This window comes from Bos indicus, chromosome 12, assembly GCF_029378745.1.
Source record: "Bos indicus isolate NIAB-ARS_2022 breed Sahiwal x Tharparkar chromosome 12, NIAB-ARS_B.indTharparkar_mat_pri_1.0, whole genome shotgun sequence".
Taxonomy (NCBI): domain Eukaryota; kingdom Metazoa; phylum Chordata; class Mammalia; order Artiodactyla; family Bovidae; genus Bos; species Bos indicus.
Genome location: NC_091771.1, coordinates 33,002,424 through 33,016,504, shown reverse-complemented (window position 1 = coordinate 33,016,504; position 14,081 = coordinate 33,002,424). Strand labels below are relative to the sequence as shown.

At 43.6% G+C, this 14,081-nt stretch overlaps 1 protein-coding gene across 5 annotated transcripts; it reads right to left on the bottom strand.

The window, feature by feature from the left end:
* Nucleotides 1–2,435: 2,435 nt before the first annotated feature.
* On the bottom strand, nt 2,436–12,272 carry RNF6 (ring finger protein 6). 5 transcript variants are annotated; one of them, XM_019971488.2, is made up of 5 exons: nt 12,036–12,272; nt 11,289–11,374; nt 9,051–9,261; nt 7,868–7,963; nt 2,436–5,239 (listed from the first exon to the last, which is right to left on the bottom strand). In XM_019971488.2, the coding sequence occupies exons 3-5, from the start codon at nt 9,241–9,243 to the stop codon at nt 3,519–3,521; spliced, it is 2,010 nt and encodes a 669-aa protein (XP_019827047.1). In that variant the 5' UTR covers nt 9,244–9,261; nt 11,289–11,374; nt 12,036–12,272; the 3' UTR covers nt 2,436–3,518. The 5 variants fall into 5 exon arrangements, with proteins under 5 accessions (XP_019827047.1, XP_019827050.1, XP_019827046.1 ...); XM_019971491.2 differs by lacking the exon at nt 12,036–12,272 and adding an exon at nt 11,800–11,894; XM_019971487.2 differs by lacking the exon at nt 12,036–12,272 and adding an exon at nt 11,709–11,853.
* Nucleotides 12,273–14,081: the final 1,809 nt, after the last annotated feature.

Below are 14,081 nucleotides of genomic sequence, written 5' to 3'. Positions count from 1 at the left end.
CCACAGACACACACACAAAGGAAAGAAAAACGTCTTTAGGAAGGAGACTGAAAATGTCTCCAGGCATTTCTGCTTCTGTGAATGCAGGGTGTAGGAAGAGCACAGGTTTGGAGGCAAACAAATAGTCCTGTGACTGACTGTCTAAACTCTGCCATCTACTGTGTTAAGTCAGAGGTCCCCATCCTTTTTGGCATGGGGAACTGCTTTCATAAATTTTTCCACAGACCAGGGTGGGGGGGGCAATGCTTTCAGGATGATTCAAGAGCATTACATGTATTGTGCACTTTATTTCTATTATTATTATAATCATCAGCTCCACTCAGATCATCAGGCATTAGATCCCAGAGATTGGGAATCCCTGTGTTAAGTGGCAATAATACTTCAAGGAGCTCATGGGAGATTTAAACTGTGAAGTCACATTAAAGATTTAAAGAAAAATGACCTAAGAGTGGATGAAAGATAATCAAATCACAACAATGCTAGTTGAAATTATAAAACTCTGCAATACAAGAGGGGAAAAGATGTAATATGTAGGAAAGTGAAAGTCACTCAGTAATGTCCGACTCTATGATCCCATGGACTGTAGCCTGACAGTCTTCTCTGTCAATGGAATTCTCCAGGCAAGAATACTGGAGTGGGTTGCCATTTCCTCCTCCAGGGGGTCTTCCCGACCCCAGGGATTGATCTCGGGTCTTCTGCATTGCAGGCAGATTCTTTACCGTCTAAGCCACCAGGGTGTCTGGCTGGAAAGCTGACAGAAGTTTGCAAGACAGCCACACTCTACAGAAAAGGCTCTAAGGATATGTCAGGGAAGCTAATATTCAAATGGAGGATTTTAAATGATCTGTTCCTTTCTATATTGGAAGCACAAAGGGTATAATCCTTGCTGAGTAGATGCTATAAATAGATAATGAGCCTTTGTATTTGTCATGGGATTTGTTTACTGGAAGATGAATGAAATTATTAAAGAAAACACTTCTTTGTTCCCAACCAGGGTACCAATTTACCAAACTCACTAGGCATTCCTGCTGTTTTCATGGAATTTTCCATACTGCCCACCATCGAATTTCACATCCAGTGCCTACCTGGGATCTCTCTGCATGCAGGTCCTTCCACAACTTGCAAAGCACTGAGATCTACACACTCTCATTTCTCCCTGACCCCTACTTTGTTCATTTCCCCATTTCTTTGTTCTCCTCTTGATTTTCTGAACTCGTCAGGACAGGCAGCTAGAACTTCCTGAGGAAAATTTCATCTGAGCGGTAACTGCTGGATTTAGTCTCTTGTTATGTGTGTGTGCATGCTGTTTGTCTCTTTGCGGCCCCATGGACTGTAGCCCACCAGGTTTCTCTGTCCATGGGATTCTCCAGGCAAGAATACTGGAGTGGGTTGCCATTTTCTTCTCCAGGGGATCTTCCTGACCCAAGGATCAAACCTGAGTCTTGAGTCTCCTGCATTGGCAGGCAGATTCTTTACCCCTATCACCACCTAGGAAGCCCACAGTCTCTTGTCATATTGGGGTCAAATGATCACACTCAAATGAATGGGACAGATATGTGAACACAGTTGTTTCAGGTAAATGTCTACACTGGCCAAGCTTATAACGTGTCCTCCCTTCTGCCCTCAGAGATGCTTTACCTACGACCTCCCACCTCTTCACAGTGAACAAGAAACAACAAAATAATGTCTTTTATTCCCCAGTGTTGTTCTGCCCTTTCCAGTATCACTGCCATTACTCTGGGTTAGATAATAACGGGTGATGATGATAATAGTAAAAATTTACAGCAATTGTTCCTTTATTGACTTTTTGCTTCCAATTTTTTTCCACTCCACTGCACTCTGCACCAGTCTTCCCAAAACATGAAAAATGATCTCACTCTTCGCCAATATAATTTAGCAAGAGAAACCTCAAGTCTGTAAAGTAAAAAGTCCTTAAGTCTAGTATTTAAAGTCTTCAGATCCAATTTCCAAGCCCCATGTCCCTTGCGTGTGAGCCCTACATAAACCATTTACTCCAAAGTTACCACCTTTACATAAACCTTTCACTCTAGGTGTTCAATACTCTCCCTAACAACGTCTGTTCACGTATCTTACTGAACAAAATGCATTTAATCACTAACTGGAAAGGAAAACGAAGTCTTGAGATATACCTCAATCTCACAGAATTGGCCTTGAGGTGCTTGTTCTTGTGATTTTGTCCAAGCAGTGTCACCACAGGAAACTGTCATTAATGACATGAACAAACATGAAAGTCAGAACAGTAACTCATTTTATTAACCGAGCTTCCATTTCTAAGAGCAAATGTCTTTCCCGTGAGGAGAGGGACTCTGTCTCTCCTCTATGGAATCCTTGACACCTGTAACAATGCCTGGCATCCAGCTGATGTGAAATATCGATTTCTTTCAGTGAATAAACCACAGTGGACCAACAGAGAATAGTTGACACGTTTTAATATTTATTGGTAGAAACAGATCTTCAACGCATACTTTGTGTTTGTTCTACATTCTCTTACTTTTGTTGTCATTGTTGTATTTGGAGTTTTTTGGCCTCCAAGTGAACTTAACATAGTATCTATGCATTTGATTCTTTACAGGTTTTTTTTTTTTTAGATTTTAAACTAAATTTGAGAAACCATGCGTGTACATTTTACTTAATTTAATCCAAAAAATGGTTTGCACTTTCAAAAAAGTCACGAAAAGGCAGAACTCAAATAACCTCTATGCTCTAAAATGTCCATGTTCCATTTCTGAAAAAAGAAATACTTGTTCAGTGTTATATATTGCTTGCTGTCTAGTAAGTCAGATTGTCAGAAACGCTTCATAAATTATCTCTATTTTTAAATATCTTAATCCACTTCCTCCCCGAGATGATCCTGCAAATATTAAATATTGTGCCATATGCAGTAATAGCCCAACAGCTTAAAATAAGAACCAAATCAGTAGTTTTCAGACTGAATATTTTAACCTTAAAATTATATACCTATATATACACATATTAAATGTAAGTACTGCATAATAAATTTAACATTTCAAGTAACTTAAGTGCATTAAGCAAACATTCAGCCAGGGACTCTTTCATGAAGATGCTTTCCTTAGAATGAAAAGTTATAGGAAGGCTTATTTAGATACCAATGTCTGGACACAGTATGAAGCCTTATGGGACCTGAAAGTCCAAGCAAAACCCTGCAGGACTTTTTGGACAAATATTCACTTGTAACCTACCAAACTGTGCAAATACAAAAGTGCTTAGCATGAACAAAATTACCAAAATAAAAATATTTTGAAGGTTATTTGGTTCTAGCAATATTACCTATTCTGTACTTTAGGATAATGTAACATTTGCATTTTAAACTTTCTATAAATTTACTCTTTTTAACAAGTTAAAAAAGCACACACAAAAAATAGTTCAAACTATAATCATCTGCTATTTTTCATCCTGGTAAGCGTATCACAAATGATTCAAGAAAACAATGCCTGAACACAGCTCCACGGTGGTGTGCGTGCGAGGGACTCAGGGCCTCACCCGCTGTTGGCTAGGCCGGACCCTAAGACAGGCTGCCGGCAGACGGGGCAGGTGCAGTTCTCTGAGAGCCACCGGTCGATGCAGTGGATGTGGAACTCGTGCATGCAGGGTAACTGCCTGAGCTTGTTTCCGGCCACATAGTCACTGATGCACACACTGCAGGCCTTGCCCGGCTCGCCGTCTGCACCGCTGTGCTCGTAGTTCCGGGTGGAGAGATTGTCGATCTGCTCTTTGGTTAAACCACGCGTGGGGTCGTCATCATCCCCCTCGTTAAGCAGGAAGAAGTGAGCGAGGCGAAGAATGGGTAGTGTTCCCGTCTCCACTAAGTTACCTGAATTCCGTGCAGACCGGCCCACCACGGGGTCGCTGGCTAGGGTATGAAGCGGGGTGAGCTCCACGCGGGCCAGCCGGCCCCTGGGGGCTCCTCCCGTGGGAGGGCCGGTGGCCCCACCCGGGGGACCCGCGTCTGAGCGCAGCACTGGCCCGTGCGAGCCATCGCTCTGCGCCTCTGACTCTGACTCGGCCTCCATGAGAGAACTCAGCTCACCAAAGCCAGTCATGATCTGCCTTAGGATTGATCGCAGCGCTGTGGAGGACGGCTCGGCGAGCTCGTGCTCAGACACCCTGCGTAGCGGCACGGTGATGGTGCTCACGTAGGTGCGCATCCCCGAGCGCTCCTGGCGTGAGATGCTGCGGTGGAAGCCCCCGCTGTTTCTCTCCAAGGAGATCCGGTTCTCCGCCAGCCCCACCCGAGACCGAGTCCTGTTGGCGATGCTGTCGCGGTCGCTGCTCTCTCCGGGACGAATTCTCCTCACCTGCAGGTCCAGGGTGATGGTCGGGTGTCGCCGCATGGCCGCAGGCAGCCTGCTGGGCTCCTCCTCCTCCTCTTCCACCGTGATTCTGGACACGAGCCTGGAGTTGGAGAAGAGCGAGGACGCAGCCCCTCTGCCTTCTGGGTCCTGCTCCAGGAAGACCCGGGTTACCCCTCTCCTCCTGACAGACCGCCTGGTGCTCTGTTGGTAAGGCCGGCTCTCTCTTTGTGAATTATGGTAAACCGTACCACTCGGCGCCTGAATCGGCGACCGGCTCCGACTCCTGAAAGTAGACCGTAGTCTTATAGGCTCTAGTCTTTGGTTTGTATTCCTCACTGTGACATTGGTTCTGGCCCCATTTTCCCAGACATGGGCTGCTCCAAACCGCTGCCCCTCCCTCTGCCTGAGTTCACTTCTACCTGATGGGGTGTCGAGATGAGTGAGGGGGGCACCAGGTCCAGGACTGCCAGATGCACCCCCAATTCCATTTCTTAGTCTTCCCAGTGGAGACAGAGAGCCTTCAACTGAGCTCTGCCCCCTGGAGCCAAGGCGTGTCCTGGGAATGCGAGCACCACGGCTGAGATTCCCTGCAGCCTGGCTTCTGGTTCGCCTGGCCACAGGACTGCTTGGTCTCTGGGGCCCATCTGCAGCGTGATCTTGACTGACATCTGAGAAGGGCATAGCCACAGAGTCTTCGCCATCCATTTCAAATCCTCTGTTCTCGTGGTTGATGTGGATTTCCAGACTAAACCGAAACTCTCCACTGTGAGGGTTGGTTCGACTCACAGCTCTCCAGGTCTGGTTCCCATTCTGCCCACTTCGAGTTGCATTTCCTGTGCGAAGAAAGGTGTTCAGCCATTCCAGCAGAGAATCTTCATTCGAACCCTCTCGAGGGATTCCTGCGTCTGGAAAGCAAACCAAATCAACTTAACATCAATTCCTGAAATCTATCTTTGGATTTTCATTGAAAGCTTGTAAAGTTTTTATTAAATTAAATTATATTTAAGAACATCTGTGCATCTGAATGAATGAAAAACAGCCAAAAAGAAAATGAGCTTTCTAAAAGAAAGGTGTATACTACAAGCATACTATAATCCACAGTGTGAATTAACATTATAAAATTTTAAATACTATTTGTGCAGTAGTGTGAAGAAATCTTCACTCTTGCTTTCTATAGGCCTATTATTGGCAAAATATTAAGGCAAATGAAAAATATAACCATTACTAAAACTGTACATTTAAATTGCTTTATTCATATGGCAATATTAATAAAACATAGCAAGAAAACATACATAATTCACTTGAATTTGTAGAATCCTTTTGGGAAAGGTAACAGTGTTTTTTGCAACTAGGTATTTTGGTAACCTTAAGAATCTTGTTTCTTAGAAACTGTCAAAAACATATAGCTCAAGAACTTTGGCTTTATGAGTGTAATATTAGAACCATAATATGTCTTTGTGTAAAGAAAGGAAATTTTAAGCATTTAATTCAGTTCTCTATGGCTATATCCTTATCCATAAATTTGATATAATAATAGGATAGATGTCAGGGGATTATCATGAAGATAAAAGAAGACATGGTATATGATTAACATAACATCTGGCATGATATAACATGTGAGAAAGCACTCAATAAATGTTAGCCATTATATATAATACAATAAAATACATTTTCTGTTCATTTAGAATGTGAGCTGCATGAAGAAAAAACAAGTTTTGTCTCATTTTGTTCACTGTTAAATCCCCAACCTCTATTCTATTTGGTAGAAATCAGACTCTCAATTAATACTGCTGAATGGATCAATTTAGAAATAACTGTGCCCCTGATAAACTTCTTTGACTATGACAGTGCTACTGTGGGAAGCTTACATTTTCTGTTTTTAACCAGTGGGTTATTAAAGTACAAAACTCAATGAAAGGCATTGTAATGCATATTAACTACACAGACTTTACCCTTAAAGTCTGTTCTACTCAAAACCAGCTATTAAATGGGACTGCTTTGATTTTATTTCATTACTGCAATCTCTCATAAAAAATGTTCTTTTATTAAAGTTAAACCTGTTAATCAGCTGCTGATTATCAGTAAAATAAGCAACTTTAGCCATATTCTAAAAATATAAGCTATTTCATTTGTGATGAGTACATTTTCCATTAAAACATATCTCAGACCAGTCTTACCAGCTATACTCACAGTACAATCTGCCTATATCAATGTAAAGAAAACAAGAGTTAATTTTCACTTTCCATTTTAATTTGCAAAGAGATATGAGTAAAGAGCAGGTAAACATTAACTCATTCTAAATGCCACTTCTTTAATTACTAGGATGCAGTGATGATGATGCATGAAAGAGGTCACTCATATCTCACAAAATCTGTGGTCCCTTCTTCCACTGTAAATGCACTGTGACGGTCTTGGGAGCAGCCTGGCAAGCAGGGTGTTCACAGGACTGAGTTCTCATCAATGGAACTGGAGTGGAAGTGAGAGAGCTCATTTTAAGGCAGATGCCTGCGCCTCCCTCTGGATCTACAACTGCCAGTTGGAACCTAGATGTGGTGGTGACTTAGCTTGATCATCAAGGCCGCACCCTGGAGCAGCAGCAGTCGATGTCCAGTAAACCTTTCTGCAACAGTGGAGGTGCTCTGTCTGTGCTGTCTGATACAGAAGCTACTGGCCACTTGGGACTATTAAACGCCTGAATATGGCTAATATGACTGAGGAACTGAGTTTTCAATTTTATTAAATTTAAATAGGCCCATGTGGCCAGTAGCTACTGCACTGGACAGCACAGTTGTAGAACCACTCTGCCGGCTGGGTGGGTCCCAGGAGGCTTTATGGAGTACAGTGTGTCTGCACTGGACTGTTACCGTGAAAGAGGAGTAAACTTATGTCTTCCCAATCAATGCACTTGGGGTTTTTAATAGTCTTCACCCTAATTTATACCATGATCTTGATATAATATGTGAAACTACTACTAACAAATACTTGTGGGGAAGGCAGTGGTAGGGCAGACCTTAATGCTGGCTCTACTTTTAATTCTATACACTTCTGTTTAGTTTGAATTTTTTTTAGCAATTTGTTTTTTGTAAGAACTTATATTATAACTTAGTATTTGTTCAGTAAAATGATACAACAAACACAAAAACAACACAGCAAAGCAACAAACAGGTTTTCCTGACTCAGTCTTTCTGTGTTGCTCTGTATAACTTTTTAAAAGCCAAGCTTAGTTATATTAATTTAAAAATAAAAACTAGTCTGTACATTCTAAAATTAAAAAGAATTCTGCTGGCAATTAATATACTATTTCATACACAGGAGCTCCTGAAGGCAATGAGTGTATAAGACATCTTTATATGCAACCTCTGTCCTATACTGCCGAACTGTACTGCTTTGCATATAATTCATAAATATTCCCTGAATGAGTATCACATTAAATCTGAAAAACACTAAAAACCAATGTCAGACAAGGTCCTGGAAGCTCATGTCTGCAATTACTCCAATCAAACCTGTTCCTTATGGAAAGGAGTCCATAGTACCTCTGGCGGTTGTCCCATTTCTCAAGTCAGGCTGAGATGCTATTTGTTCCTTGACACCATCTAACCGCTGTTGTAATTCTTCTGATGTTATTTCTCCTAAAAAACAGAAAAAAGCTCACTGAAATTCAAATTTTTAAATTACTAAGTTTTATGAAAACTTACGGTCAGACTAATCTTTAGCAATCTGTGAAAGACATTCTACTGTTTTCATTTCTATAAACTGAAGACAGTAGAAACTGTTTACTTGATGCAAATACACATCATTTTGGTTGTTTCATTTATTAATGTTTTATTTAAATTAAAATAAGATTTAATTTGAATCATTAATAAAGTGCTCCCAGTTGATATACTTAGGAACCCATAGGCTATAATTCTGTGGATTTTTGTCAGAGTTAAAAAGAAATTAAGAGGGGAATATTTCTAGAGAAAACTTCAAATATTTACCTGAATTTTACCTAGTTTATTATATGGGTAATCCAATATATAGTATGCAAATATGCAACATAGAAATATATTACATACAAACCTGCAAGTTTCAACCAGTTCATTGTGAAATTTGATTTGTAATAAAATTATGGAACACATTTGACTTTGGAGGAGTTATTAGTTCAACTAAATAAATATATAGTAACATGAGTTAGAATCAGGTTTGAAATGAATAGTATTTTATTTGTACAAATATTACTTAAGAGAAATAGGACCACATATGTAAATATTAGACACTATCGTGTACATGAACCAGTTGGTTTTTTTGACACTTGTGTAACAGTGCTATATATTCAATATTCTTGTTTGGTCACTAAGTCATGTCTGACTCTTGTAAGCCCATGGACTGTAGCCCACCAGGCTCCTCTGTCCTTGGGATTTCCCAGGAAAGAATACTGGAGTGGGCTGCCATTTCCTCCTCCAGGGGACCATCCTGACCAGGGATCAAAGCGAATCTTCTGCATTGGCAGGTGGAATCTTTACTGCTGAGCCACCAGGGAAGCCCCAATATTAACCTACTTATGACATACAGAAGTACGCCAGTGATTTTTCTATGTTTTTATGTTACAAAGCTCTTGAAGTCACCAAAACAGTACAGTGTATTTTGGAACAGGGAAGATGGGGGTAAAAACCCCTCCTAACGCTGAAACTTTTAATAATGCTGCAAAAGGTATTTTCTCTTTTACCTATCCCTTACCAGGAGTGCCTAAAAGATTATGGTCTCTCATCAGCCGGTAATCTTCATCATTGAGGTTGTTTATAAACTGGTAATAGGCTTCTTCTCTGTGGAGACGCTCTTGCTGCCACCTTCTCTCATTTTCTTGATGATGCTGGTCTTGGGATGAGGTTTCTTCACCACCATCATCTGATTGAGATCTAGATCGATTCATGCTGAGACTCCTGGCTTTCTGTTCAAACAACAAACACAAATTCAAGGTATTAGTCATGGACTGACTAAACACATGGCTTCATGTTTGTTTTTTTCATCTTCATTTTACAAATCTGCCCACTACTCAAATACTTCGTATGCCAAGTCTTGCAGTGAAAAACTTACATGTAAAATAAATATCAATACTAACAGCTCCTAGGCAATGCAACACAACTGGGCCTACTGCTTTGCTGAAAGCTGTCCCTGAAGTCAGAATGGATTTGGTTTCACCACACATTTCTCACACTTGAAAACCAAAGTGATTATCTGACTTTTACCTCTTTGACTCTCCTGTAAAGTTGGTCTAATATACTCCAAATCTCCGAATACTTCATGTTAGCATACAGATTTTAACCTTGAATTGTGCACATTCTTTACTTAATAAGCATAGGACTACTGGGTATTGGGAGGGTATCATTTACATTTATTTCCAGTAGGGGTTTTCTTCCCAAGATAAAGTTCATAAATGTAATATTACCCTCTTTGCATTTTGTTGAAGTAAAAATAAGTTAGCTGAACAGACCTGGAGTTGACCTCTCTTACACCTCACAGGAGACAATACTACATGCACAGCTCTGGGGATCCTGCAAGCACATCAGAGCTCTTGTGACTCTCCATAAGAACCTTGTTCCTAAGACTGGAGTGGTTAGTCCAGAGGCTGCTGAGTGCCAGTGAAACTTCCTGACCTTGCTGAGGCAAACACTGCTTTTGGATTATCCCGAAATGTTATTCCTGAGAAATTTACTTTTAAACCGTAAGGAAATCAAGGGAAGAACTATTTATTTCATAAATATCTTAAAATTTCTTAAACATATCTAAGTCGTTAAAGCTTCATTTCTCAACTGGGAATGCATATCAAACTCACTTGAGGAAATTTTCCAGAATACAGATGTGCAGAGTTCATCTCCAATCCAGGTCAAAATTTTCCAGGGTAGGGCCCAGGTCTAACTTCAAGAGCTAATTTGGGTGTTCTGTGGCTGAAATGGGGCTTCCTGAGTGGTGCCAGTGGTAAAGAATCTGCCTGCCAATGCAGGAGATGTAGGAGACACAGGTTCAATCTCTGGGTCAGGAAGGCTCCTGGAGGAGGGCATGGGAACCCACTCCAGTATTCTTGAGTGTGGGTTCTGGAGAATCCCATGGACAGAAGAGCCTGGTGGGCTCCAGTCCATAGGGTCACACAGAGTCAGACATCACTGAAGCAACTTAGCATGCATACACGTGGCTGAAATAAACCATTCCTTGACAATTTCCAGTATGTCACTAACAGATATGTATAAGACAACATATAACTTAATAGAAGCTAGAGGGTCAAATGACTAGGTGGCCAATGAAACAACTGTTATAACTACGACTCAGTGTTTAACAAGCAAACTACTGATATTTTGGGCTTCCCCGGTGGCTCAGTGGTAAAGAACTGCCTGCCAATGTAGGAGACTCCAGTGCGATCCCTGGGTTGGAAAGATCCCCTGGAGAAGGAAATGGCAACCCACTTCAGTATTCTAGCCTGGGAAATCTCATGGACAGAGGAGCCTGGTGGGCTACAGTCCATGGGGTCGCAGAAGAGTCCAACATGACTGAGCAACTGAGCAACAAACAATGAACTGGTACTTTAAAAACAAAGTGAAATTAGCCCAGGAGTGTAACTCATTGTATGAGTTAGCTACTACCCAATCTCACACACAGTCTAACATTAAATTACAAGTTTTTTTTTAAACAGGGATAACGTCATTTTTAAAAGATCTGTAGCACTATGTAATCATATGCAAATGAACATTATCAAAAATTTCCAATTTCTTTTCATGTTGCATGGTCAGGACTAGCCCATCATTAGCAAAGACTGTATTTGATAGGTACGGCAGTAATGTGACTCTTGTATATTAAAAGATTTTAAAAATTTGAAACCGGTCACAAGACCAAACTAAATTAATATTAGTCAAAACTTTTGTGCTTCTCCTCAAAAAGGTAATTCTCTCGTACAATTAAACACAATTAAATCCAAGTGAATACCTTCTTAGTTTCCTTTCAACATGCTTTTAACATACGCAGTGGCATCCGTCCTTCCATTGTTTGTGCTTTTTTTGACGGCTGCTCATCTAAAGAGACAAGAGAGTGAATGAATTCAGTCAATGGCTTCTGGGAAGGCGAGGAAACGGGCTACACGTCTCCAAACTCGGCTGCAAAGCCGAAGCAAAAATCTCTAGTGAATTCTGTGGACAGACTCACCTAGAAAACGAGATGCCCGAACAACTAGGTCATGAACCCCCGCCACCCTCCCCGCAGCAGAAACTAGGCCTCTCCCAAGGTGACAGTTCCTTTCAGGGCCCTTCTTCCCACCCCGCTCCCTCTCGGAGGCAGTCGGGCTTGGGGGCCTCAGGCTCACTTCTCAACCTTCACTTTCTCGCCACCCCTGCCCTCCGCCTCCGATACCGGCTCCTCTCCTGGCCGTTGCGACGGAAGCGCGCGCCGGGGGTAGGGTCTCCGGAACAATAAACAAACGAGCTCAGGGGGCCCGACCAACCTCCTCCCAAGCCGTCCCCGAGTAACGAACGCTTCCCTTGGCGACCCAGATTCCCAAGGGAGGCGGCTGACAGACTGCGCCTCAGCGCCAATCACCGGCCAGGGCGGTGCAGCGGACGCGCAGGTAGCCAATCAGAGTAGAGGCGGGGCTCGGGGCGGTCCCTCAGGGGGCGCGGGGGGCGAGGGCCGCGTCTCCCGGAAGTTCGCGGGAGGCCTGGAGAGTTCCTAGGACCTCACCTCGCCGGCGATCGGTCCGCTTCCCGGCGGACGGCAGAGGAGAAGCGTGCGTCCTGGAGGCAGTGACCCCGACGGCGGGCGGAGCTCGCATCCGCGCCTCTGGAGGCTGCTGCCCTCTGTGGGCGTCTGCTGAGGAGAGGCCTCTTGCTGTGCCGCGGGACAGTCCCGCAAGGCTCTGGAGGCGGGACAGCCGGGCCGCGCCCCCTGCGCGACTGGAGATGCTCGCTCCACCGCTGCCGGGCGCACGCCGGTACGACTGGAAACCGCGTCCGGCGGGGCCCGGGAGGCGGCGTCCAGCGTTCCGGCCCTCGGCGCTGGCGGTCTCCGGGCCGCCCTCCCCGGTTGGCGTGAAGCCCAGCTGTAGGCTCCTATCCCTGGATCGCCTGGGTACCGCGTAGCTCAACACCCAGCCGCTTTCCCGTATCGCTCGTCGGAAATTGCCAGCCCTCGTCAACTCTCGAGTGCTTTTTACTCCTGTTGCTTCACCTTCCCGCTAGGAAGGCGCGTTGAAACTCTCCCCACAGTCGTGCCTCTGGTTTTATTTCTGAGATGTGACGCTTTCCAGACTCGCCTCACACCACTCGTTAAACCCTTGAGTCCCTGTTCAGCCTGGTAGGGGCTCCCCGACTTCCCTATGGTCCAGAAGACTCAGTCATTGTGCGGGTGCTCACAGTGCTGTGATTCTTCATTCATTCACTCATGGCCTTAACTGGGGAGCCGCTAGTCGATCCCCACCATCACGCTGAGCTCCTGGGTAACAAGCCGGTGTGAGCTTGGGAATCCATGAGCTACCAGTGTCGTAGGGGTCGACGGACGTTTGTTGGTTTGCTTTTTAATTGGCATAGTTATTAGAGACTAAAAATGGAAATGTATAAATGATGCCGCCTGCAAGCCCCTTCACTGTCATCTCTGCCGCGTACTGCTACAGACTGGACTCTTCTTGGTATCTGGGAACTACTTGAAATTCAGTCTTGGGAACTCCTAGGCAACCCCAACCCTACTTTTACCTAATTTCCTTTATCTCCCAGGACTCATTTCATATCTCATGGTCAAAGGGTTTTTTTCTCTGATACCTCTGACTTGACACTGTAACGCCAACCTCCAGACACACATAAAACTAGGCCCATGTCCTTTCTATGGGGGCACCCATAGCTTCCTCTGTGGACCTGTTTTAGTATTTACTCATTTTGCTGTTCAATCCCTAAGTCTCATCGGACTCTTTGCCACCCCATGGACTGTAGCCCACCAGGCTCCTCTGTCCATGGGGATTTCCAAGCAAGAATACGAAGTGGGTTGCCATTTCCTTCTCCAAGGATAACAAATATTTACTGGGTGCTGCTAGGAATTAGGTGCTAGTGATAACAGCAGAAGATGAGACCAACCAGGCCTCTTGCCCTCCTTTTCAATTGAAAAAGACAGCCACTGAGTAAGTTCCTACAATGATGTGATTTTCTGTTCATTTATAGGTCTCTTCCATCTAAGGTCCAAACTCCTTCCATTTGAACAAATGGTTTCATTCATTTTTATAGTCCCAGAACTCAGCACAGGGCCTGGCACAACATGTCCCCCAGACAACTGCATGAATGAGCAGAGAAAAATGCACTTGAGGCTGCCTTGGGAGACCAGTGGTTAGATCTCCACGCTTCCACTGTAGGGAGCACAAGTTTGATCCCTGTTTGGGGAACTACGATTCTGCATGCTGTGCAGTGTGACTGAAAAAAGAATGCAAACTTTTTACAAACAGGATTAATGCATGTTAGTGCAATGACCTCAAGAACTGTCAGTACAAGTTTGAGAAAATCACACGAGAGACATCTAAAATTCAAGCAGAAATCATTTCAAGTATCTATATGAGTTTTAATGAGTATAATACTCCCTGCTGCTGCTGCTGCTAAGTCACTTCAGTCATGTCCAACTCTGTGGGCCCCATAGATGGCACCTACCAGGCTCCCTCATCCCTGGGATTCTCAAGGCAAGAACACTGGAGTGGGTTGCCATTTCCTTCTCCAATGCATGAAAGTGAAAAGTGAAAGTGAAGTCGCTCGA